Source organism: Crocodylus porosus, unplaced genomic scaffold (assembly GCF_001723895.1).
Source record: "Crocodylus porosus isolate Cpor-Errol unplaced genomic scaffold, CroPor_comp1, whole genome shotgun sequence".
NCBI lineage: Eukaryota > Metazoa > Chordata > Crocodylia > Crocodylidae > Crocodylus > Crocodylus porosus.
Window position 1 is genome coordinate 264,751 of NW_017728943.1, and position 25,885 is coordinate 290,635.

Here is a 25,885-nt window from a genome sequence, read left to right on the forward strand (position 1 = left end):
CTGCAAGGAGTTTAGGTGCTGCACCTAGGGGGCTGGGGTGCATCTCTTCCCAGTAAACCAGATTAGGACCAAGAGAGCTTCCTCCCCGACACACAGACCCCCCCGCATCTTAGCCTTAACACAAGACACAAGAGCCTCACCTCGCACACAGGACTCCCACTGCCTCCCAAGTCTCCCATCCGAACACTGACCCTCGCCGACCCTGCTTAGCTACAGGACGCGCTCAGGGCAAGGCGCGTTGCAAGCCGCACGCGGGCACATGTGCCCCCGGCTGGCCCGGGGTTGCGGGGGGACGCAGCCGGCTCCCGGCCGGCAGAGGAAGCCGCTGCTCCTTGGGCTTCACCACCGGGGAGAAGGGACATGCCCCAGCACCAGCTAAGCCGCAATCGCCCGGGGCCCCCCCAGCATCTCGCTCCTCCGCCGCCACCTGCTACCGCGGGCACCACCCGCATCCTGGGCGCTGCTGCCTTTCCCCCCCCAGCCCGCTACGGCGGGGCAGCTCCCCCGCTCCCAGCAATCGCGGTCCCCGCCTCCGGGCCCATCCCAGCCCGGCCCTGGGCGCGACTTACCCGGGCGCCCCGCGGCAGCCGCGAGCAGGCGGCTCCTCCCGCCGCCGCCCCGCGCTCCCCGCATCCCCGGCAGCGGCGGCAGGAAGCCGGAACACGGAAGCCGGGGGCCGCCGCGCCGCGCCGGGCCCGCCTGCCCGCAGGATCCTGCCTGCGCTCGGCGCTGCCCCCTGCTCCGTGGAGGACTCCCCGACGGCGCGGGCTGCGGGGGGCAGGAGGCGCCTGAGGCAGACAGAGCCCCCGGGGCCGGGACCGTGGCACCAGCCCCACAGGACCCCTGTGGGCCGGGAGACCCCCGCTACGGGGCTTCCTAGCATCCCTGTGACGGGGCTCTTTAAAGGAGAATCCTTTTTTAAAGTTTGTTGATCTGTTTTTAGAGCTGGTTAGTGATCCTTTCATCTATTCTTGCAGCCCACTTTTGGGTCGTGACCCACCCGTAGAAAAACACGAATCTAGTCCAATCCCCTGCCTGAGGCAGTACCAACCCATACTCTAAACCCAGAGGCATGGGCAGACAGAGGATTTTGAAAAAGGGTGGTGCACATAATGTGCATCACTTATCTCGTGTAACACAGCACCTATTTTTCTCCAGGTAAAGAGAAACTAGAAACTTTACAAACGTGCTAGGGGCCGGTGTATTCACTTCAAGACAGATGCAAAAACTGATATGATATACAATATATGGCAAAGTTTCCCAACACCCAGGCCATGGCCCAGTATCAGCCCATGAAGGGTTAACCACTGGTCCGGAAGTCTAGAAGTGACCGCTGTACTGCAGACCAACAGCCAACCCTTTATTATACTGAGCATAGAAAAGGCTTGGCTTTATACTGCAGACTGGCAGCCAACCCTCTTTTATACTCAGTATAAAAAAGGGTTGGCTGCCAGTCTGCAATATGCCAGTCACTTCTGGTCTGCAGCATGCCAGTCCATGGTTTGCTAGTCTGCAGTCACATCTGGTCCAGGGTCTAAAAAGTTTGGGAACCACTGATATATTATGGTATATGATATGATATGACTTTATTGGGGTGAGTTAAAAACAGTCTGCATGGCTATGAATTTGAAGCTATACTACCAGAAGCAGCTAACATACACCAGAATTGCAGAAGACAGACTAGCTTGATTGGTGGAACATGGAGACCATTAAAAAGGAGGGAAGGTTAACAGCTGTGGAATGATATTTAGAAGGGATCAGGTGGATTATAAGGCGCTATGAAGTCAATTGGCTCCCTCTGCACTGCCTGGCTAGAAATGCTGCTGCCACTGCCAGACCCGCTGTCTTTAAACTTTTGGGGATGGGACCAGGAATCAAAGAAGGAAGCAATGACACCGGTGCACCATGCACCCTGGATCCATCCCTGCCCAAAGGTTTCTGAAAGGAACCCATAGCATCCAAACCATTCTGACTTGCTGTGGGCTTTCTGAGTTCTTTGCAACAGAAGAATTGATCTATATTTTTCCCATGGTCAAGAAACAAGTGAAAAGGAAGAGCTAGCATTTTCCAAGAAGTACCTTAAGTCTAAGGGGGTTGAGAACCAGTGGGCTGAGCTTTCTCCTTCACCTGCTGAGCAAGTTCCTCCAGAACCAGAAGGGAAAACTGTTGCAAAAAAACTCCCTACATTTTGTCCATTTTCCCCATTAGTCTTCTTAGGCCCCTTGAGTTCTCCTTCAAATAAACTCAAAAAATTGCCGCGTTCCAAATAAAATTGATTTTTTTCTTTAGGTTAAAGATTCCCCCCTTCTTTTAAATCACAAAAAACTGAGTTTTCCCCACAAGTGTTTTAGTCCAAAAACAATGTTTCTACAATAAAAAATGAAAAGAAAATGCCAATGGAAACATTTCAGCCAGGACTAAAGGTTTTGTTTCTTGCACCTTCCTAAATCTCAGTCCCTTTTAGACAGAGCTTTTCTATACAGGTTCTTAAACCACATGCATTGTAATATCCAATGCCCTTATAATGGTGGAGTCAAGTGACTGAATGCAATCTGCTGTGTTTGTTTGCCTGTCCACATGGGATCATCCACAAAGGATAACAGCAGAAAAAACTTGATGTTGAAATCTCTCTCCAACACCTTTCACTGCTCTCTGCACCTAGTGTCGTAACTGAAGGGTCCTACCACTGATGAGGTCTTCACAGAAGCATGTGCCAGATGGGGTAACTGTGTCTTTCAGGTGTCTTCTCTATATCCCTCTCACAGGGTTTTCACTGTTGTGCCTTTTCCCCCACCCCCCCGAATTAGAGCAGATTTCAGGGTCTTCTTTTTGACTCCAAAACTCCAGCAGAGGAATCCAGTCTCTTGGCCATGAAGGAACTGACAGAAAGTGAATCCACAGAAGACTCCATAAACTACACCATGCATGCTGCAATCAGTAGCTGAGGGAATTTTCATTCATGTGAAATTGGGCTACATAAATCACCTTCCTGTTTAAACATAAAAACCCATGGATGGTTTATAGGTTGTAGTGGCAAGGCACCAATTGAGCACTCAAAAAAACAAAGCCACCATTAATGTTCGCAACTTGCATACTGTTGACTGCTGCCTGTTGTGGTCAGCTCAAATATGCAGAGGGGGGGGAAAAAAAACAAACAAACAAATGTGGTTTTCAGGGCACAAACCAAATTGTATCAACCATAAAAGGAATCAAGCCACACATCTTGCTCCTTCCTGAACTGCTACAGAGCAAAGACATGAAGAACTACTCCCAGCTTGGGAAGATCTGATTGGCCATGCATCCTTACAGTGCCTAGGACAGAGCTGTCTCAAGTCTTCCCTGTTCAAGCTTCCATCCTTAACAATGCAGTCTCCCTGCCCTCCAAGGCCAGAGGGAGGAATCAGCCACCCTTATCAATCAGGTTATCACAACCACTATGATTTAGATAGCATATCAGAGGAATAAGAGCTGTGGACAGCAAGACAGGCGAGATGAAAAGCCTATAGGCAATGCCAAGTGGGTGGAAATATCACGTCTTGGGCTACCCACGAAGACAGGGGCTTGAGGCTGAAGCAGGCTGCAGAAAAACACATGGTCTAGACATTTTCACACAGGCAGCTGCAATTGCAAGAAAAGGCCAGCCTCTGAGAAGGGACTGTAGCCTTCTCCATGTAGGGCAAAAAGGTGGCTGGGTGGGTCAGAAGCAGGAAGCAGACAAGCTTCTGTTCCAGGGTCTACCACATCCTGTTGCTATGACCTAAGAATAGCTGATATCACTGGTAGGAAGGATAAAAGCAAAACACCCCCCACCCTCCAGTTGTATAGAGATCTTATATGACTGATAGCAATGACTTCACCTTCATTCTTTGGGGTTTTCCTATTTATTAAATGAGAACTCTAATCCCCTCCTCTCACAGGTGCAGGTGCTGAAATTTTAGTATTTGTAAAGCACTGGGAAATACTTCTATGGAAGGTACTGGAAAAAAAAAAAGTGAGGCTTATTTACCCTCCTTTTCACAGCTAGGTAGAACCCATTTCCTGGAGATATGCACAGCAGCCAGTTGGAGATAAGATCCACATTTAGAATCATACAAAAATTAGGGGTGGAAGGAACTTCAGGAGGTCATCTAGTCCAAGACCCTGGTTGAAGCAGGACCATCTCCAGCTAGGTCATCCCAGCCAAAGCTTTGTCTAGCCAGGTCTTAAAAACCTCCAAACACGGAGAGTCCACAACCTCTCTGGGTAACCTGCTCCAGTGCTTTACTATCCTCCTAGGGAGAAAATTCTTCCTAATATCTAACCTAAACTTCCCTTGCTGCAATTTGAGACCATTGCTCCTTGTTTTGTAAACTGTTTTCATTGGTGACAGATGACCTCCATCCTCTTTTGAACCCCCCTTCACATAGTTGAAGGCTGCTATTACATCCCCTCTCTGGCAACACAACTACCAATGCAGCCCAGTATGCCATTAGCCTTCTTGGTAACAAGGGCGCACTGTTGGCTCATATTCAGCTTATTGTCCACTGTAACCCCCAGGTCCTTTTCTGCAGAGTTGCTGCCCAGCCAGTCACATCCAGGACATATTAGTGCATGGTACTGTTCCATCCCAAGTGCAGGACTTTGCACTTGTCCTTGTTGAACTGTATGAGATTCCATTTCGTCCAATCCTCCAATTTGTCTAGTTCATTCTGAATCCTAGCCCTACCTTCTAGTGCATCCACTACTCCTCCCAGCTTGGTGCCATCTGAAAACTTGCTGTGTATACTCTATGCCATCTTCCAGGTCATTGATGAAGATATTGAACAAAACCAACCCCAGGACCAACCCCTGGGGCACTCCACTTGATACCAGCAGCCAACTATACATTGAGCCATTGATTACTACCCTCTGAGCCTGATGCTCCAGCCAGTTTTCTATCCACCTTACAGTCCATATTTCCTTAGCTTGCCTCAAAGAATGTTGTGGGAGACCATTAAAAGTTTCCTAAAAAAAAAAACAAAAAAACAACAACAAAAAAAAACAAACAAACCACACACAAAAAACAAGGTATACCACATCCACTAGTCTCCCCACATCCACAGATTTAATGTCTCAAAGATGAAGAGAAGCAACTAGAGAGCTATATCTTCGGTTTGCCCAAATCTCCCAGGAAATCTGCATTATACTCCAGCATAAACTATACAGCTTATCCCAGGAGAAAAAAATGTCACAAGTTTCAGCCCTTGGTCTGGGCTCAGTTGGCAAAGACCAAACCTTCCTCCTTGATGCTTATGGTTTCTATTAAAAGTTTGGTTGATGTTGGCTCTACCTAAAGAAAGCTACAGTCTAAAAGCTTGGGGATGCCAGTCACAATGCATATGGGAATTACATCAGAAATTGCAGGTAAAATAAAAGCAGCAAAGCCTCACCCAAACCCAGCTCCCCCACCAGAAAAAGCCAGTGAGGAAGAGCTATCAAACAATATTTAATACAGATTCTTCCCCAATCCCTGGGGAGATGGAGTCTGTGACATGCTAAATTTGCAAAGTTCAGTAGAAAAAAACTGAGGAACTAAGCACAGACAGAGATTATGACTATAAAGGAACAAGAAAGCACCAGCTTGGAACTCTGTTTTACAGACATTTTTTTTTTAATCTGTTCAGAGGATGCCTAAGCAATATGTTCACTACTACTGCAGGGTGATCTCCAGAAATAAGCCACAAGGAGGGGGAAGGTTGGTTAGTCAGTGCTGAACTGCGGATTAATATAGGATTTAGGTCAAAAAAGGTGTTTCATGTGGGAGACCTGTACACAGAAGAGGACACAATCCTGCTCAAAATAGACAGTACTCTGTTCATACTGGTGGCTTTGACCCAGGAGCTAAGATCTGCTTCCAAACATTTATCTCCCTCTTGCTGGTCAGCCCAAAAACATCAGCAACACCACTTTGTTACTCTATGATTGCCATTCTGCAATCATCATCCTGCTCATGATCTGCTGGGTTTCAGTTCAAGCCCATTTCCTCTGGTCACAAGTTAGTAGCACCTGAAGGTAAAGAAAGTTGCCAGGTTGCAGTACAGGTGGGAGAGTGGACAGCTGCTATACCCACTTACATTCCCAGACCCTTCAGTAACAGGATCGTGGAGATAGAAGCAGGAGGTTTCCTCCACTGGAAAAGGGCTGCCCTTCAAGGAATTAGACTTTCCATTCTATTCACGATTATCATGGATATTCACTGTGCTTAGCACCAAAGATCTTCAAGCCCTCTTTTCAAGGGCAGGGATTTTTCTCCACCCCTAGAAATATTTCAAGAAAAACAAGCTCTCTTGAAAGTGTTGGTTTACAATGAAACCACAACCTCTTTTCAGTTTAATGAGACTGGATCCCTCCCTCACATGCAAATTCTGTTTCACTAAAAAATATATTTTCCACCATAAAAACACCAGCAAGTTTCTCTATTAGCTCTGGTACTAACCCCAATTCATATAATTAAAATTCTGCTTCTCTAAAATGCCCCTGCTGTTTCAGCTGAATGCATCTTTTTCACTTCCTGTCCTAATCTGCTGAGGAGTGTTATTGTGCAGTTTCACAGCTGGTGCCTTCCACTGGCTGCAATGGAACACTCTTATTTTTACAGAGGAACACAATTTCTCTGTATCCTTTTTCAATCTTGCCAGGCCCAACAATTCAAACATTGCTTCCCAACCACCCACCAGTCCACTTGAGTATTGTAATATCTGCCTTCTGCTTTCCTCTTCTTCAGCCTGACAGTAACAATACTTCTGGCTAAGGAAGCCCAAGCATGGCTACTTCTGGCTGTGCCATTAGTGAACCAAAACACAAGGAGAATGGGAGAAAGGGAAAAGAGAGACAACTTCGCACTCCCAAACTCAGAGACAGGGATGGGACCTGACCACTTCAAACATGGTAGCCTGTAGCGTGAATACCAGTCTAACTGGCTGGCCCTCAATCTTTTTCTTAATCCTACTGTTTGTATTAAGAGTTGACTGGCTTCTCCCACCAACCTCACCCAGCCCAGACGAAACATTTTGCAACATGCCTTTATGTACAGAAAGTAGCTATCAGTGGACAGGGTGGCAGAAGCCAGCATCAAGGGCTTCCAGAACTCTTGGCAGGACTTGGCTCAGCTGGGCATTCTCCCTTCTTCTCAGTGTCCCCTGATCGATCATTCTGCTGCTTAATGTACTGACTCAGCAAAGCTGTAAGGTACACAGAGTTGCTCTGCAGGACTGTGCACGTCTGGGATGGCACAAGAACAAGAGTACCCACTACTTGCCCTTGGGCAAGCTCCAGGGAGGGCAGCTTGGAGTAGTTTAACACCCCTTGTCTGCTGAGGATGGTATTTTCAATGCAGGCACCTACAAGACAAAACAAGAGGAACAGGCACTACTGAGTACAAGATACTGGCAACAAGGTGAAATTAGGCAATAAAAAAAAAAAAAGTCAGAATCTTTTTATTTTCTACAGAAGCATTAAAGAGAACATCTAATACTAGATGACACAACCTCCATCTTGGGCTACATCTGCTGGTGTGATGTGGAGCAGTCAACAAGGCAGTGAACTAGAAGACAGGACACCTGGGGCCTCATTCTACTGAAGTGCCATAACTCCATGCAAAAATCCCTTACCATGTCTCTTCTCCTCACCTACCACCCTTTATCTTTTCTGTTTTCATTAAAAGCTCTGTGGCAGTAACCATCTTTCAGTATGCACATACATGGGCAGAACTTAGTGCAAAAAAGGCTGCGATTTCAGCTGCTGCCTTTAAAGGCTCTGGTAACATTAGTAACAACATCTCATGCTTTTCACACAAGCTGATCCAATGGGGGAAAAGTTCCCATACTGCAGAGCCGCTGCACTCGAGAGAACTCTTACCTAGGAGAACTACTTCTGGCACCCTTTTCAGTATCCGCAGCATTTCCTTTGCTTTGGTTTCTGGACTCACTAGCAGGATATTTTTTCCCACGAAGAGAGGGAGGAGATTCTTGTACTTGGATTCTGAAAGGAAGGCTCTCATTATCTGAAAGAGGGAGGCAGGTCTCAGTATACAGAAGGGAAGCACAGATCATGCTGAATTTGCCATAATAAAAATTGATGCCATCCCAAAAGGCACCTTTGTTAACCCAAAAATAGGATCTGCCTAAAGAACACACCCAATATTGGAGATCAGCCTTCCACTACACTTTTTCAGCACAATCAGCTTGAAACTGGCTTCAATTTAGACCAAGTAGTAAATGACATCAACTTCACAGTCAGATGTTTCGCTATCATTCACTCCTCAATATTAACAGCCTTTTCTAAAGCAATGTATTCAATGCTCCAGAAAGAGCAAACAGTGTTCACACTCAACAGTAGTTGAATGAAGAGCCTGTATGCTGAAGACTGTTCAATAGTGTCATCTAGGACTGACTGCAAAATCCTGCTTAGTAGAGCAAGCCAGAATGGGTGAAATACACTTGCATGCAGAATACTGCACTTGGCTCCCCAATATTCTGGGAGGCAGCTATTTTCCATCTGAAGTCCTGTATGGTTTGGGACTCAGATCTCCTTGCTCCCTGTGCAATACCTGGAAAGCCAAACCATTTATAGCAAGCTGGAGTAGAGCAAGAGGCAGGGCATTCTCTGTGGAGGGTCCCCAGATGTACAACCTGCTCCCTCTAGCAGTTTGCCAAAGTGTGCTGGCTTTGGAAACAAGCTCCATTCTTAGCTTAAGGTTGTCCAAACTGGCAGCCCATGAAGGGTCTCTGGGCTCCCTGATTCCCTAGCTGCCATTTCTTGCCCCCGCCCCAGGTCATGGGATGGGGTGATATGATGCAGCTTGCATGGTGCTGTGCAGCAAGGCAGGTTCCCATGCATGCAGAGTGCAGTGGGTGGCAAAGCACGCTGTGGGGTCCATGTGGCATGTAGCCTCCATTGGTGCAGCCCCTGGCCACTTAGAAGTTGGACAGCCCTGTCTTAGGCCATTTGCTGTGGTGGAACATACAGCTCCAGCTTCAAATCTCATGAATGCATGTAATAAAAACAATGCTATAACTCAAGTCAAACACCATCTACTCTAGGTCATGGTAACCCTCTTGTCTGTCTTACAATCTACCATCACAGCAACTTAGGCAAGGTTTGGAGTACAACGATTCCAGAGTACGAGCCACCTGCAGTGCCCAGTTTAACCACACATAGCACCAACCTACCTCATTTGGAAACTTCTTAACCCAAATGTTATGCTTCATGAGATGATAATTCACGAGCTGCATTTCATCATTGGAAGGAGAGTTGAACTGACAAACAGCAATCATCTTGCTACTACGAAATATCTCCCCAACCTGGCGACGCAACAGTTTCGCATAGCCATTCTCCTGAAAGACCAAGAGCCAGTATTTACCACATCCTGACTTTGACAACTGTGTGGTCCTTGAAGAAACAGTGATGAGCACCAAAGGCAGCAGTGATCAGCTAATAAGAACGTTGTTTACACAGTATCTCACAGTGCTTTAAGGCAGTCATTATTTCTGTTTTCCAGGTGAGGAAACAGAGAGAGGTTGTATGACCTGTCCAAAGTGAGACACAGTCAGAGTATGACAAGAATCCTGAATCCCAGCCATCTACTGTAAATCACTAGACCAGGGCTGCCCAACTGGAGGACAGCAGGTGGCCCCAGGTTCCAGTTTGGGCACCCCACCTGGCAGCTGCTGCCATCAGAGTCTACACGACACTCCCCAGCACACTCTCCATTCTCCAGCTTCTACTGACTGACTGCACAGGCACATGGCTGGAGGGAGACTCAGGGACCCTGTGTGGTGCACTGGGGGGTATAAATATGGTACACTGAGGAACCTGATATTTGGCACAGCAGCAGAGACCCATATGATGGCTGCATGCACGGCAAACCCCACCCCCAGCCTTAGTACAGCATACGATGCACATAACACGGAGCTTAGGGGAGAGGGGGGGGAAGGGAGGGTGCAACCCATGCAGTGTGGGCCTGGGGGCTCTGCAGCCCTTGGACAGAAGTTGGACAGCCATGAGAACATGGAACCCAATGTGACAAATCGATAGATGTCAAACACAAACTGTACCACTGACTTTGGGGCCCTTTCAAAACAGAGGGCCAAAACCAAAAGGATGCAAAACAGAACATCTGCAAAGGCCAGGCAGTGGAGTAAGGAATCTGCATGATCCTAAAGCTTGGTTTAAAGGCTACCAAGAAGCCAGGCTCATAGCAAACTGAGAAGCCAAAAGGGCTGTAAAAAGGCAGGGAGGGTTTGAAGGGCACCAAGTACAGGTAGCTCCCATCAGCTTCAGTGTCATGGCTGGCCAGAAGGCAGGCCAAGACTCCCAGCACCTCTTATCACAGGAGAAGCCAAGCCCATAGCGAACAGACCAGCCAAACAGGGTGCAAAGCAAAAGGGAGGTCAGAAGGGCACCAAATGCAAGTAGCTCCTGTCCAGCGCCTGGAAGGCTGGCCCCAACACCCAGTGACCCATCAGCCCCAGGAAAGCTGGACCAATACCAGGTGCCCATGCAAAGCCAGGACCAAAGCAAGCCAGCCAGCCAAAGAGTCTGCAAAGCAAAAGGGAGGTTCGAACATGAAGGAGGATGGGAGACTGGGCTCTCGGCACAGCTCAACCAAGACAGATGCAGAAACCAGCTGCGGGCGTGGAGCAGGAGAAGCCCACGCACCAGAGCCGGGAGGAGGGGCGCGCTAAGGGCTCCGGCGCGCCCTCGCCTTTACCTCCTGGACGGGCACGATGGGTGGGGTGATGCAGTGCGGCGGGACAAGCGGGCGGGGGGCGATGTACTCGGTGACGGCCATCAGCTTCTGGCGCTCGAAGTGCATCGCCTTCCAGTGCCGCGTGACGGCCTTGGAGGAGGCCCGCACCGGCTGCGACCGGGCCGCGCCTGGGCGAAAGCAAGACACGGGTCAGGGTGCAGCACCCCCAAGCCGCGGCCCCGCGGCATAGCCCAAGGGGATGGCACTTACCGGCCCGACACAGCCCCCTACTACATAGCACTACAGCCAATGCCACCGCCATCTTAGGTGAGACAAAAGCCGCGGGGAATTGTGGGTAATTAGAAAACTACCTCCTCCCACCCGTGACGGAGGCAAGGTCCTGTTGAGGTAAGCCCGCCCCCGCGAAGCTCCGCCCCCCCTGACGTCACCGCTGCCCCCTGGAGGAGCCCGATGCCGGGGCGCAGCTGTCTGTCTCCTAGCAACGGGCGCGCGTGGCCTGCAACTCCCCCCCCGCCCGGCACGGGAAGGAGCCCAGGCTACGGCGCGCGGAGAAACCGCAGGGCGCGTGAGTGGGCGCGGGGGGCGGCGCGGGGCGCCCTGGAAGTTCCCGGCAGCCGCGCTGGGGGGGGAGACGTCTCTGCCGAGCTGACCCCGCACGGCGTCGTCCACGTGCCGCCCCCACAGACACCTCTCATGTACTTTCCCTCATATGCCCCTCTGTTAGGAGGCAGCCCCATAACAGACACGGGTGTTTGAGACAGGGACGACCAGAGGCTCCGGGAGCAGCGTCCCCCTAGAGAAGGGCACTGGTGCCTTTCCCACTCAAACCCTGCCCTGTAAAAGCCACGAGGTGACACTTCCCGAGGGGCCTGCGTGTGGGAGCAGTTGAGAACCGTGGCGCCCAGCCCCGGGCCTCAGCTTCTGGGCTAAGACAACATGACTGAGGGCACCTGAGCACACGGCATCCAGGCCCAGCACTTGCGTGTAGGCCTATTTGGTGCATCAGGGAAATGGTCAGCCTGAACCCGTGGACACTCTGTTGTTGGTGGAGGTTACTAAGTTGCAGCAAGAGTTGTTGGGGCAACTACAGTAAAACCAGGGACCAAAGGAAGTCACTGGCAGCACCAATCCCTTGATTTTAAGATGATCTCTAGCATGGCTCATTCACGGGTCGTCAGGTGACTTGAGTCCAATCTTTGAACCGTGGATCTGTCTGCCAAAGTTGCAAGCCTTTCCACAGGGAAGAGTAGGCTGTTGGCTGGGATTCCTCTACTGTTCCTTCCTCCGCTCTCTTTTCTCTGTTTTGAGGGCAAGACGCTTTACCTCGAAACGGGCTGCCACTTAGTTGAGGTTGTGGCACCACTGGAGTTGGCTAGCAGTGCTCCAAGGGGGGACGCTAAGCAGAGTACACCAGCCAGCACCCACTGGCTCAGACAAGTCCAAGGAGTCAGTGGACGGTACCCAGTGAAACTCTCCCTGGAGACCCCAACAGATAAGGCACAGGAAGATGGCCCCACAGTCACCAGGGCCCCCACCTGGCTGGAGTCTCCTTCCTGGTCACATAGACAGGTCAGCTTAGCTAGGGCTAGGAGGAGAGTGACCAGGAGGTCCTGGGACTTGGTGGGGCCATGCGTGGAGAGTGCATAAAGAAAAACAGGTGGGGAATAGTGCAATCAGAGTCTCAGCAGAAAGTTCTTGAGGAGATGGTAAAGGGGCTGGAGCCTGGCACACTCAAGCTAGGGGACTTTTGCACATAGGATACCCAGCTGAAGTTCTGTGGCCCATGGATATTTATAGACATAGTTATTTGATTTGGACATTGGAAATATATGTACCAAAAAAATAGGAATGAGACCCAGTGCTCTTCACAGGCAGCTGTGGCTCTGGGTTACAAAGGGAATGCACGCAACAACATGGTTTTTGCAGAGGAGAAAAGTGAACCACAGAGAAGTGGAGTGACTTACCTGACTCTGTGTGCAGGCTGGTGGTAGAGCCAGGGACCAAACCCAGTTCTGAGTCCCGGCCAAGTGTGCTGTCCTCCAGCAGCACATGGGGAAATTCCACTTCAGCCAGCTGGAATTCATGCCTTCCTTCCCCAGCTAATGGGCTGGAATAAGGGCTGCTGCCCTGTGCCCTCCTCTGCATTCTGGTAGGGGATTGGGTCACCTGATCTGAGTAGACTGAGATCTCTTCACCTAGGCTAACTCTCACAGGCTCCTTCTGTGTAAGTCTGTTCAAAGTTAGTGCAGAAATCAGTCTTGGCTTATGGCGTCATTCCACTCCCAGCAGATATGGGGAAGTTGCACCCTATTAAAGAGTACTGAAAACTGCCTTCCCGGCTGTCTGCCTTCTCCCTTGCAAAGATCAGCTTTGTCTTGGCACTCCCACACTCCAGCTGTTGTTTCTACCATGTAACATTGTTTTGCATGTCTCTCTCTGGAGGTCCATGGCCTTGATGACCCCCACAACTATCCGCTTGGACAGGAAGAACATTCATGCTATTGGGAACCTGCAGGGCGGGAGAGAGGTCCACAGCCTGTACCTGCAACAGGTAAAATGCTTCACCACACTCTTTCAGATGTGGTGATGGCACCCCCTGGAGATCAGCTCTCATCTGGTACAGAAGCCAGATTCTTATACCTAGTAACTCCCACTGCAAGCAAGAATGGATTTTATTAGTGGATGTTAAGAGTCCATCTTACTTAGCCATCCTCTAGTACTTTTCATATATAGTGGATCTTATACTAACATGAAAAACCAGTATCATTGGTGCTGTGCTACACCTGGGAAAACCAAAGCACAGAAGGGCAAAGTGACTTGCTTTAAGTCACCCTGCAGGTTAGTGTCAGAACCAGAAGAAAGTTTGTCTGTGAAATAAGGTTGAATTCTATCTACTATGCAATTTCGCAAGATTGCCATGTATGTTGGGATGAATGAGTCTATTCTTGAGAGGGAGAGAGACCCTAGGGGTGAGAGATTAGAGCAGTGATTCTCAACCAGGGTTCCCTTGAAGGGAGCTTCACTACCCAGCTTGTAAGGAGAAAAGCACCCTCCTCTTTCTGGTTCCCCATGCCCGCTGCAGCATCTCACAGACCAGCAGTGTCCTCCAGCTGCTCCTCTGGGGACTGCTGTCCTCCTCACCTTTTGGCACATCTGTGATTCTCCCTACTCTGAGCAGCATACTCTGCTGCAGGCAGGTAGACATGTGGGTAGAACCATGCTTCTCAGCGCAGATCACCCCCACGGCTTCTGTGCTCCCAGAGTCAGTGGGAGCAACTGAGGGGGCAGAGGCTCTGGTCACTGGCATGCACAACCCCAGGGGAGCAGGCTTAGCTGCAGGCTCGACCACCTTTACCCCCTCAGGTGTGGAATAGAAGCAGGGAGTGGAACAAGCAGGATACAGCAGAGCAAGGTCCTGCCCCCACCACCCTCCCCTGGCACCAGCAAGATGGGTGATTCTCCAACTTTTTAGTCTCAAAGCAGCCCTCCATCACTTTTCTGAATTTATATTCTAGTTTACTGAATCTCAGCTTGCACCCCAGTGTGCCACAAAATTTAGAAAAGTGGTGGAAGACTGTCTTGAAGCTAAGAAGATTGAGAACCACTGAATTAGAGAGGCAATGACAGGTATTTTAGGCCCACATCTTAAGGGTTTTTTAATTTTGTTTTTAGAATCATAGAAAAGTAGGGCTGGAAGGGCTCTCACAAAGTCATCTACCCCTGTCTAAAACATCCTAAACAAATGTTTGCCTAACTTATTCTTTAAAATTTCAGGAACAAACTTTTACTCAGCTACAAGACATAATGCTCCAAACCTCAAAAAACACCTTTAACTTGCCACATATGATAGAGATGTATGGCCTTTGACTGAGACATGAATGAACAAACAAACAGGACAGAAAAATGGGGAAAAGCATATTTGATTTTTAATTTTTTGCTTTCAAAGATTTCGGCTATTGAATAGAGTATTATGGGGTTAATCATCTAATTGACACAACTAAGGACATTTAGGTTTTAAAAATGATCTGCTTTTTAAAGTAATCTTAGAACACCTTAGTTCACCTTAAAATATAATTGGTACAAATCTCAGTACTGCTCTGGCCTCAGCTATCTGGCAGACGTTGTGAGGGTGATCTACCTGTTAAAAGCCCATTTTGCAGTTGGATCAGTTCATGAGAATCCCCCCATCCCATGCAGAGCCCCATCAACTTTAGGGTCTGTGTGTGGGAATCAGGTTGCGGATTCTGGGCTTTCCATTCTGCTTCTGAAAATACTTACGCATACAGGTGATTTCACATGTTTGCAAAGCTTACACACATCAGAGAACTCTAAGAAAAGATCCACTCATTCTTTACTTAAAGCTTCCATGTTTTGGAAGCTGCATGCATGAGTCTCACTCTGACAAACACATGCTTTACATGTTTTACCATGACTGTAGAGACTGCTCCCCAAACTCTTGAGTTTGGGCAATATATTCTCTTTTACTGTTCTCTACTCTCACTAGTTATAATAATAATAATAATCTTGGATCCTTTTAGGAGCATTGATTCTTTTCCTTCCCTGCAAAGGCAGCCTGCCTTGGAAGGATCTATATGGGACTGGGAGTCAGGAAGTTCTCAGTCTTACCACTTCTTTGCTGCGTGACTTCAGAGCAGCTGCCAGCACTTAGCTTTCCATGCTGTTGCATACCTGGCCCTCTGCCTTCGTGACTGTTTGCCCAGGGTGGCAAGCATGCTGGTAATAACCCCTGTTATTCCTTATTTCATTTTTCAGAACCTAATTGAGAAAATTGAGAATCTCAGCTGCCTTCCCAACTTACGGTATGTGGGCTTCTAACAGCGGTATTAACTTCACAGATTGCACCTCAGAGAGGCAACTGTTGCAGTGCAACTGTAACTGCTGTCCGCTTTTGCCAGTGCTGGTGTGTTATCTTCAGATCAGCACTGTTTTTTCCTTGGTGGGGGTGGAATTTGATGTGTGCACTGACTTTAGTGTTCTCAAATTAGCTCAATCCTAAGACCTTGGCCCTGGTTCTTTGAATGCACATAGGACTTTGTCCTCAGGCTCTACATTTTTTCAGGCAAAAATGCAAACTAAATGTTTTTTTCTTTAGAGCCATTGGATCAGATCTCTGTCTTTAGGCCTGGACTCATTCTAACAGAAGGGAACAGGGAGATTTCAGTAGAAGTTAGATCAGGTTCTGGAAGATCAGCATAGGTTTTCTCTTATCTAGCACAACATAGGTCCATATAGGAATGTTTTCCACAGGAAGTCGCTTGTATCTGTGATTCCTCTTTGTATTCACTGAGGCAACTCCCTTATCTCCTGCTCCCCATGCTCTGCAGGTTCCTCTCACTGGCTGGGAACCGCATCCGCATAGTGGAGAACCTCCATGAGCTCCAGCAACTGCAGTTCCTGGACCTGTCACAGAACCAAATTGAGACACTGGATGCTGGTACGGGAGGTGCACAGGGCTACCGTTGTGGGACAGAGCCAGGCATGCCCTCTTGTCAACCCTTCTGTAGTTTCCAGTAACTTTGTTCTTAACACACTTTCAGGCTGAAGCCATCATTGCTAATACTGCTGCTTCTTGACAATTGTGCACTTTCCTAGTCTGGTCCAGCCAAGGATCCTAGTGCAGAAATAAATTGACTCTTATACCATGTGCTTGGTACCATTATTGCCATTACAAGGCAGCAAGAGAGTACACTGCTTGCTGAAGTTCACACAAGTCAGTGGCAGGTCTAGGTATAGAACCCAGGAGTTCTGCTCACCAGTGCCCTATTTTAACCACTAGATACCCACCCCCTTTCTTCCCCTAATGATTCTTTTTTCCATTCTACCTTTCATCCTTTATGAAAGTAGAGGCTTTCTTGTCTTATCTTTGGTGAAGTACCTCTTGAGTGTCCCACTAATGGTGATAATATCAGTAGTACAGTACTACATGCATACAGATCTGGGTTACACACATGCAGGCCTGCATGGGGAACTCACACAGTGAAAGATTTCTTTTTAGATCAGTGATTCTTAACCAGAGCACCACAGCACGCTGGGGTGCCCTGAGATCCTTTCAAGAGGGCAGTGTGGTGCCACACAGTGTTGGCTATGCAAGTGTGATTCACCAGATAAACCCAAGCACGTCAAATAAGAATGTTAAAAACATTCTGACCCAGCGTAGTCTTCCTGAGTTCTTTACAACAGAAGAATTGCTTTGTTATTTTTCCATTGTCAAAATTGGAGTAAAAACTAAGAGCTGGCATTTTCTGAGGGGGGCCTTGAGTTTGCTGAGGCATGCCTTGGGCTTAAAAATGTTGAGAACCACTGTCTTAGATCCTTAGAATCCTGCTACCATTCAGTCTCAGTGTCTAACACAGGGATTGGCAACACATGGCCTGCAGGCCAGATCCAGCTCATGGAGCTGGCAGGCTTTGGCTGTGCCCCTGCCTGTGCTACACAGTTTCCACCTGTGCCTGTGTTGCTGTCCCTTTTCCCCTCCCACTTCTCCAAATGAAATATGGACAGTGTCCAGCTATGCCAAGGCCATGCAGGAAGCGGCAGCAGCACAGATGCAGTTTGCATCTGCCTAGCCCTGGTACAGCTTTCCATCGGCAGAAACTTGCTGCAAGTGGTGACAATGTGGGTGTAGCTCCCAGATGCCTTGCTTGGCCACAGGGAAAGCACCCTGCCCCTGATGCTCTGCTGAAGCCACCTGGCCTATATCAAGTTGGAGCTGAGCTGTTCCAGCCTGCAGCTTGTAAAGGTTGCTCACTGCTGACCTAACAGACAGTGGGCACATCTACACAAGACACTTAATGCTCAGTAGCCTAATAACACTGCAGTAGTGTGCCAGGCAAAAACCATGCTAGTATGCTACTGTGCAGTAGTATTAAGCTACTGCACAGTAAGTATCACAAAAAAATGTTCACTGGTGCTACTGCACAGTAACTGTAGTTAGTATATTTAGTTAGTACTTCATTAGGCAAGTACTAAACTAAAGGTGCAGTAACTACTGCACATTAATGAACATGTACATGTGCCCAGTGAGTCCTAGAGGATGGGCCTCTCAACAAATTTTTTAACCAGAACTCGGCAAGCCATTGCTCTTGCCATGACATTCCATGTCCTCTCTTACATTTTGCGTCTGGATTCAGCTGAGCCCTTGAGCACACGCTTCTCCTCCACTGAAGTCAATGGGACTTAAAACACACTTTGTTAAATCAGCCTCCAGCTGATTTTTATTTTCATTTGGGCAGAAAGATGACAAGGTACCACCATGGCAGACACCATGTTTACCTCACTCTCAGGTACAGCAGGCCCTGCCTACACTTTGTGCTTCTAAAAACCAAAAGGGTGCACAGATTAACAACACATCCCTTCATTTAGCTGGGTACTCCCCAAGAAAACCAAAGTTTGAAGGGTATGCTTTCAGGGCAGAAGACTGTCTCACTATTCATCTCCCTTCTCCGGAATCTTGGAGTTCTCAAATGCACCCTTAGTCTGTGGCTGAATGAGCCAAAGGAAGGAATGAGATTTTAAAATACAACAGGGCAATAGCAGGGGACTGAGAATCAGCCCTGTACTCCATTATGGACTCTACCGCCCTCACTATATGATGTTAAAAAAATCATTTCACCTCCATGCCTCTGTTTCTGTAGGTACAGAGGGATAATATACCTTTATCCTGAGCAGGTGTTTGAGGCTTAAAGCTTGTGAAGCTCTTCAAGAGCTACAGATAGTAGATGCCAAAGCAAAGCGAGGCAAAAGTTTTCAGTGACTTGCAGTCTAACAGAGTACCCAATTGATAGCAGAGAACTCAGAAGGCCCCCACTCACATTTTTTCTTCCCCTTGTTCTGTGCAGATGAGCTGCCACAGAGCCTCCTCATTCTCAACTTAACAGGAAACAGATGCACCAACCAAGATGGCTACCGGTGAGTGAGAAAGCCCCTCTCACCAGAGTTTCATGGACAAGAATTAAGTTACTCATCTTGCTACAATCTTCTCTGATCCCATTGTCTTTCATATATGAATTGAAGTGCTAAGCAAGGTCTGGCTTATTTAGATTTAGCACGTGGATGGGAGACCCTTTAAAAGGACACAGTAGAGGCAGAAGGAGCAGGTTTCTTCATGCAGTGCCCCAAGTGAGTCAGTTGCTAGTCACAAGGTAGGGCTCTGTCCCAAAAGGGAACATGGCATAATGGACACTGAGCAGTACCAGCCAGTGTACCATTCACTAGTTTCCCGATTTCAGTTTTGTTCACTTTCCTGATTATGTTTTTGTCAACATGCAAATAGTATCCTCCAGCCTGGGGATCTTAAGTCACTTAAGCCTTGCCTCACTCTGCCCTGCACTTAAAGTAGAGTTTTTAAACATTGCTACTGGTTAGGCTCTTCTGCAGGGACTTGTCCCCCTATGGTTTGCACTGAAATCTGTCATTTAACTATAGCTACTGCCTAGCTGGAACAGCAGCCATGACCTTTGTCCCCAAGCTGAGATCTTTACTACATGTGCTAAAGGGCACTAGATCTACTACTAGAGATCCAGTAAATGGCAATACTCATAATCTTATGACCCTAGGGAATATTTTGCAAGAGTTCCTTCTCACACTGGCAACTCATCAGATTCCAGAGTGGGCAATTCCCTCTCCCTGAAATCTTAACTAAGTATAGTGAAATTTTCACTTTCTGCTCAGATCCGTAGTAGACAGCTGCTGCTGTTCAGTTTGACATGCAGCTGTCACATGCCACCCTAGAAATAGCCATAATGGGTAGAATGATCCCAGAGTGCACGTTCTGTGTAAAGTGCTTTGAGAGATGTGAAGGAAATGCACTGTATTCTTTTGGCCTTTCCAGGGAGCTGGTACTAAGGGCCTTGCCACGTCTTTTAGAGCTGGATAACCAGACTGTCTCCAACTGGAGGAATTCTGCTCCAGCAGAGGAAGAGGAGGAGGATAAGGGAGGAAAGGATGGAGCTGCTGTTGACACCGACTCTGAGGAGGATTATGACATCTCTAAACTGATTGGACCTTTCACTGCAGGCAAAGGTACTTAGATTACTGCTGTCAGCCACTGAAAGTAACCAGGGCAAATTTTGTTCAGGGTACAAGGGAGTAAATCCAAACCAACTCCATCCCTTTCTCCTCCAGTTTTGTACTCTATACACTATTTGGGGCTATATGTGTGCGTCAGTGCTCATGAAAGGGCCTGTACAGCCTCTCATGTTCCAAAGGTGGGGAAAACCCTTCTGCTCACCAGAATCTCAGCCAAAGATGGTCAGCCCACATGCCTGCAACACCACCAGGGGGCACTGGAATGATATACAGGGCTCTGTTTAACCCACCTGTGTACTTCCTACCCCCTTGCTGGTCTCAGTTGCAGAGGGGTATTTTTTATCTTCTCTCACTTCCCTTCCTCGGCAGACTTTTTTGCAGATCTCCACCAGGAGCTGACCAGCCGGTCACAGAGGAGGAGAGAAGAGGTGCTGAAAGAACACCAAGTTTGCATGATGGAGCTTGCAGAATGTCAGAGCCTGCTGCAACCAGCTGGGCACCCCAGCTCAGTGACGTGGAAGGACTGGAGGGCAGTGAACCCAATGAAGAAGGGAGAAACACAAGTGAGATCCTCAGCCTCCAGGCCACTTGAGCCCCAGCTCAAACCCAGATCAAAACCTCTGTCATCTACTCCAAAGCCTGCCAGGCAACACAGTGCTACAGATGCTCCCCAGAAGGCTCTGAACAAGACAAAGACCCAGCTCAAGCCCCCAAAAGAGAAGGCTTGCATTGTGCCTAAAGCAACAGCTAGCAGAGCCCAGAAGTGACTGGAGCCCAGCCAACTCCCTCTCCTGCAAAGGCACCTGGGACCTGTCACTGCCCACACCATCTCCAGACCCACAGAAACAGCATCATGAAGAGCATGGCTGACATGTAAAGCCCCTTTATTTTAGCTTATTTGTCTGTGGCCTTGTGTCCCAATCTCTCAGGGGATAACAGGAGGTTGGGGGTAAGTGCTGCTCAGTAGTCAGTTTGTACAAACATCAGCTCCTTCATTCTCCACAGGTAGGTAGGGATCATCTCCATTCTATAGAGGATGGAAGGCTACTAGCTTAGCAGAACTTCCTCCAAGGAAAAAGCAAGTGAGTACAGGTAGCCCAGCCACCAAATTCAGATCTACCCACCTAGCTGAGGCTCTCCCTTTTTCCAGCCTTCCTGATCCCATATCAAGATACTCAGTACCAGAGGCCCATTCAAATGAGGCCACTATTGAAATTTTGGACTCCAAGAGAATGACAAGTAGTAAAAGAGAAGAGATGGCAGCTCACATTGCTGGGGGCAGGGTCGGCATGGCCAGGTCAGGAAATTCCGGTCCAAAGGTGTTACCTCCAGTCCAGTGTCAGCCCCAACATGGCAGCAGAGTGACAACCCACATGGCTTAAAGCTGCTACTGTGCAGTGATGGGCAGCTCTGGTCCAGTTAAAGCAGCAGTGTTCAGATGTGAGGTGAGGAGTCAGGATTGGGACAGCAGCAAGGGGCTTGCATTTGTCTGAAATGCTCCAAGCTGCAAGAAAAGCAAAACAAAAGAGAAGCAACATCCAGATCCACTAGGGTGAGCAGAATTTTGATACAGGAGGCATGGTTTCAAGGGCTAGGGGTGGGATCAAATTCAAATGCACTCTTGAATATATGTACCCAGCAAGCAATGCTCCACCTTGACTCATGTGTCACCATTGCCTTGCCCAGTGGAACTTGACTTCCCCTGGTGGGACTTGCTGGCTATTTGAGCCAAAATCTAAGGATGAAAGTGGCTTCAGGTTTTCCAGAGGAGGACAGGATACCAGTGAATATAGTTAGTGCAGCCCCTCTATGCTATGCTTCCTCAACCCTGTAAGTGGCTAGAAATATGAGTCTTCAGACAGCCTGATGAAAACTTTCCCTTTTGGGACGGGTGCTAGACCCCTGTACCTGCCACATGGAAACTGGGCCACAGGGGTCATTTCCACAACATCTCTCAGAGATTGAGTTGAGAAGGGATTTTGCTCTGTTCATCCAAGACCCCTGCTCAGACTGGTATATCTTGGATGTGGCTCTGAAGGGATCTCCTGAGTCACACTCCAGGATCCTGCTGCCTCAGCCAACCATATTATTCAGTCCCAGTCTCAAACCATCTTCCAACCAATAAAGAGCAGCGGGAGCAAGAAATCCTTGGAAAGGTTTCTGCAGAGTCTTGTGTGTCTGAAGGTCAGAAGTTTCCTACCAATTCCAGGCCTCTGTTTATCCAGGACCACATTTATGCCCATCTACTCTTGTAAAAAGGCAAGGGGGCAACTGAGGTCATGTAGGCAAAGAAAATCAATGCACTGAGCTGACAATACCTCAGAGCAAACCACCACATGAGGAACATGGGCAGTACTGAGGGAGCCCCTGACAGAGAGAAAAAGACAAGCTAAAGGGAGGGGAGTAGTCTCCAAGTCCAGTCCACAAAATCTGCCATATGTGTCAGTCCTTCCCCAACCAACCACCCACCTGCTGCGGGGCTTATTTGTAGAATTTGATCTCCGTGTCTATACAGTCAAAGAAGAGGTCTGCCAGCTCCTCCGGCTCCAGGGTGATACCACCTGCCAGCATCTCCTTTGCAGCCTCCAGGCCCTGCCTCTCCAGATCTTGCATGGTCTGCTGGAGCTTTTGGCCCTGCTCCTGCCAGGTAGGAGGAAGAGAGGAGAGGGAGAGACAGAAATTCAAAACAGCCACATGGGGGCCTGCTGCTCCTCATGACAACATGGTTTAGGAGCAAGTCCACTGATATCCATGGAGTGACATCAAGCCAGGAGGAGAATTAGGGCCCGAGCCCAGTCCTTCCCCCTCCATCTCCCAGAAACCACACCCTGACCGCACACCAGGAGCTCCACAGCTAAACTGCCTCTTATTATGATGCCAGAACCCATGGAAAGCAGGAAGAGCTCAGTGCCACAGCATCAGGCCCAGCCACCCATCCGCATTCACAGCACTCAAGAAGCAAGCAGAACCCCAAGGTAGCTAGGGCATGATCCCTGAGCACTCAGTCACCTGGCCTGTCTGCATGAGCTTCACTGCAGCTTGGTGCTCCCGATAGAGTTCATGCCTCCGATCAACTCTGCTCTGGAATCGAGGGACCTTCTTAACGGGGTCCTCAGCACCGAAGCTTGGAGACCTCACCTGGGGCACTGGTGTTATATTGGCAACGAAGACAAAGGGTTTAAACACAGACCTGCAGGCCAGGAAGGGGAGAGAAGCAGAAACTGTCAGGGCCTTCACCCAATCTCCTGGATGCTAAACTGTTCCCAAAGCTTCTCAGGTCAATATGTTTTGGCCATATCTTTCCCTGGGTGCTCTCTCCCCACCCATGTCTGATTAAACTGATGCTCTACAGATGAACTGGGGGAGTTGTAGGTATTGATCCAGCAATGGGATGGTATGAGAGTATGACAACGTAACACCCAGGATGGCATCACTGTTTTAGGACCCAGTTTCTGCATTCTCAGGGGCTTCCCATGCACTCAGAACCCACAGGACAGGAGCCTGGATGCTTGCTTTAGGAACTGAAGATCAGTATCCACCACGGCACTCCCACCTTGGATGCCTGCAGTGAGATCATCCCTGGACTGACTACTGATGCCTGGCAAAGGGTTGAATAGGGCCAGGAAAAAGCTTGTGGTTCAAAATCACTCAAAGACTATAAACAGATGTCACCAAATGAAGTACATTAGCTGTGCTGGAAAGTGTCCCAACACAGCTGATCTGCTTCATTGGATAAAAAAGCCATTGCCCATTGTTGTGCAGGGTCAAGCCCTGCCACTCCCAGGAGTTTCCCTGCGGTTTCCCCATTTGCACACAAGCATCTGAGGAAGTCAACTGGAGGCATTCCTCTGCAGATGGGAGAACGCAAGCAGGTGCTTGAGGGGCCAGATCCTGCTTGAGTATTTCTGAGGCATTCAGGATCGGGCCCCTTGCATCCCAAGAGCCCCTGCCCAAAGCACCTGGACAGCACAGGCAGCTCTAGGCTGCCTGCACTCTCCCACTCTAAAGTAAACAAATATCTGCCACAAAATAGCATAAATTCATACCACTTATGTCACAGCCACAAATTCTGGGCATTTGTGGTGCAACAAGGGGCAGTGATGTCTGTTTGCCTGGCTTTAATGCTGTCATTAAACATTTTTATGTGGCACAGAGGCAACATCTGTTTCCAGCCACAGCCTTAACATACAGGCTAAAGGTGCAATCCTACCTGGTGCTGAGCATTCTCAGGGAAGCCACTGGGAGTGGAAACTTAGACCCAACAGGTCTGTTTAACTATCACATACCATCCTCTTCCTGGTTTATCTGGCAACCTAGAAGCCAAGACCCTATTGGCAGCTGCGTCACTGACCTGGAAGGATCAGGGGTGGCTGTAAAGAAATGGATGCAGGGCAAAGCTGGGTCCTGGGGAAGGATGGACACCATGCTACCTGTGGTGCAGAAGCCCTCTGAGTCCACACAGATCCCGCTGGCCTTGTCCCTGAGGATTCCCATGATGGTCTCTACTGTGATGTGGCCTAGCAATGTGAGGAAAGAAACAGAATAACCAACTCCATAAGTGCTGGGGACCAGGCTTCCCCATCAGCTAGCATTGTTAGGTCACTGCACCCCCAAAAGGAGGTGGGACTGACTGGGTTTCTTGGCAGAAATGACAGCAACCACCAGACAGGCCTTTGTCCTCATGTGCCTGGTAAGCAGACATGGCACTGCCCTGGCAAAGGCCAACAATACCATTCCCAAGCCCGCACCTGCATGCTGCTGCAGCAGCTCCCGGCCAGCACAGTACCGAGCTTTGGCTGCCTCCATGCGGACAGGCTGATGGGTGAGTGAGAAGATCTCAGCAAAGTTGAACTCGCCATCCCCACTCCACCAGCCCTGGCTCTGGGCATGGTGCCTCAGCTTCACGTGTTCAGCAGCAATGTCTGTGCCAATGCTCAGCTGGTTGGAGATATTTCGGGCCCCTTCTGGAAAAAGAATCACTGGTCACGTTAGACTGTGTTTGAGGAGAGGGTTCTTGGAAAGAGCCCAGATCAGGGGCCCTGGAGACAGGAGGCTGCTGTTAACCATCACAGCAGAAGCCACGGCAGGGCCAGTTTCTTGGAAGCTGTCCTACACATCTTCCTGACCCACAGAGACCCCTCTGAAGGAATGAGAGGGTTCCAAGGGGAAATACTTATCTTCTTTGTCACAAGGGAGGACTGGCAGCTGGTGGATTTATAATACAAACTGAGCCAAGACCCTCAATGCTAAGGCCACCAGAGACACTGGATAGAAACCTATCATCTGGCCTCCTCTGGTTGAGACTCAGTAACCACGACATGAAAGGGTCTATGTTCATCTGAGTCAACCAGACCTCTTGGTTCTCTCTCATCTTTCTGAGCTGTTTTTTTTTTCTTCACCCTCCCCTATTTCCCTGCTGGGATGGAAACAACGGTGTCCCAGTCCAGCTGGGACTGGAAGAACACACTGCTTCGTCAATGGCACCTCCAGCCTCACCAGTCCTTTGACATATCCCTCACGTATATACTGCTAACCTCTGATTTTCTCAGCTGCCCAGTACCGGCCAGCCGTCTCCAGCACCCAAGCTTCGGTCCGGTCTGCCAGCAGGAAGGTGTTATGATAGATGAAAGGGGTGGGCTCTTCCTTGCAGCTGCCTCCTTGGCCATAGCGCTCCAGCAAAGCTGTGATCACCTGCATAGCTTCATGGGCTGAGCGGCCCCTCTCCAAACCTAGCCTGCAGCACATGGAGCAGAAAAAGAAAGAACTGCAGTAGGATGGAGGTAGGAGTCCATGCTCCGCTCACCTCCCTCCCTGCCCAAGACCCAAACACAGACTCCTGCAGGAAGAGGAGATTCATAACACATCCAGAGAATGCCATGGTCTGGCTGCCAGCTGGGCAAGTGGACAAAGCATAGGCATCATGCAGCTGCCACTGCATGGGTACTGAGAGCTCAGCAGATCATAGATTTCATAGACATTAGGGTTGGAAGGGACCTCGGAAGATCATCAAGTCCAGCCCCCCACCCAAAGGGCAGGAAGTCAGCTGGGGTCATAGGATCCCAGCAAGATAAGCATCCAATTTGCTCTTGAAGGTGTTCAATGTAGGTG

At 49.0% G+C, this 25,885-nt stretch overlaps 3 protein-coding genes across 9 annotated transcripts in view; 1 reads left to right on the forward strand and 2 right to left on the reverse strand.

Moving 5' to 3' along the window:
• Positions 1 to 5,445: 5,445 nt before the first annotated feature.
• On the reverse strand, positions 5,446 to 11,067 carry MRPL10 (mitochondrial ribosomal protein L10). The gene is made up of 5 exons (XM_019548345.1): positions 10,979 to 11,067; positions 10,730 to 10,896; positions 9,189 to 9,353; positions 7,876 to 8,020; positions 5,446 to 7,358 (listed from the first exon to the last, which is right to left on the reverse strand). The coding sequence occupies exons 1-5, from the start codon at positions 11,028 to 11,030 to the stop codon at positions 7,090 to 7,092; spliced, it is 798 nt and encodes a 265-aa protein (XP_019403890.1). The 5' UTR covers positions 11,031 to 11,067; the 3' UTR covers positions 5,446 to 7,089.
• A 92-nt stretch (positions 11,068 to 11,159) lies between these two features.
• LRRC46 (leucine rich repeat containing 46) lies at positions 11,160 to 22,152 on the forward strand. Of its 5 annotated transcripts, none has more exons than XM_019548350.1 (7): positions 11,161 to 11,294; positions 13,172 to 13,280; positions 15,503 to 15,549; positions 16,075 to 16,184; positions 18,589 to 18,658; positions 19,581 to 19,771; positions 20,147 to 22,152. In XM_019548350.1, the coding sequence occupies exons 2-7, from the start codon at positions 13,176 to 13,178 to the stop codon at positions 20,542 to 20,544; spliced, it is 921 nt and encodes a 306-aa protein (XP_019403895.1). In that variant the 5' UTR covers positions 11,161 to 11,294; positions 13,172 to 13,175; the 3' UTR covers positions 20,545 to 22,152. The 5 variants fall into 5 exon arrangements, with proteins under 5 accessions (XP_019403897.1, XP_019403899.1, XP_019403895.1 ...); XM_019548351.1 differs by lacking the exon at positions 11,161 to 11,294 and adding an exon at positions 12,856 to 12,953; XM_019548352.1 differs by lacking the exon at positions 15,503 to 15,549 and having other exon boundaries at positions 11,160 to 11,294.
• Positions 20,645 to 25,885, reverse strand: part of SCRN2 (secernin 2) — a 7,502-nt gene continuing 2,261 nt past the window's right edge. For 2 of the 3 annotated variants that reach the window (XM_019548348.1, XM_019548349.1), the window contains exons 4-9: positions 25,312 to 25,511; positions 24,526 to 24,741; positions 24,129 to 24,294; positions 22,787 to 22,967; positions 22,247 to 22,417; positions 20,645 to 21,281 (exon numbers count right to left, since the gene is read on the reverse strand). In XM_019548348.1, the coding sequence (XP_019403893.1) occupies positions 22,259 to 22,417; positions 22,787 to 22,967; positions 24,129 to 24,294; positions 24,526 to 24,741; positions 25,312 to 25,511 (922 nt within the window). In that variant the 3' untranslated portion in view covers positions 20,645 to 21,281; positions 22,247 to 22,258. The remainder of the gene's footprint in view (positions 21,282 to 22,246; positions 22,418 to 22,786; positions 22,968 to 24,128; positions 24,295 to 24,525; positions 24,742 to 25,311; positions 25,512 to 25,885) is intronic. The other variant, XM_019548346.1, reaches the window with a different exon arrangement.

What these genes read in the sequence shown, in the direction of transcription:
- MRPL10 (XM_019548345.1), bottom strand. Translation starts at nt 11,030, where the DNA reads ATGGCGGTGGCATTGGCTGTAGTGCTATGTAGTAGGGGGCTGTGTCGG. An exon ending in TTAAGAAGTTTCCAAATGAG is followed by an intron (nt 8,021 to 9,188) that starts GTAGGTTGGTGC and finishes TCCCTCTTTCAG; the next exon opens with ATAATGAGAGCCTTCCTTTC. An exon ending in GCCAGAAGTAGTTCTCCTAG is followed by an intron (nt 7,359 to 7,875) that starts GTAAGAGTTCTC and finishes TTTGTCTTGTAG; the next exon opens with GTGCCTGCATTGAAAATACC.
- LRRC46 (XM_019548350.1), top strand. Translation starts at nt 13,176, where the DNA reads ATGGCCTTGATGACCCCCACAACTATCCGCTTGGACAGGAAGAACATT. An exon ending in ACCAACCAAGATGGCTACCG is followed by an intron (nt 18,659 to 19,580) that starts GTGAGTGAGAAA and finishes TGGCCTTTCCAG; the next exon opens with GGAGCTGGTACTAAGGGCCT. An exon ending in ACCTTTCACTGCAGGCAAAG is followed by an intron (nt 19,772 to 20,146) that starts GTACTTAGATTA and finishes CTTCCTCGGCAG; the next exon opens with ACTTTTTTGCAGATCTCCAC.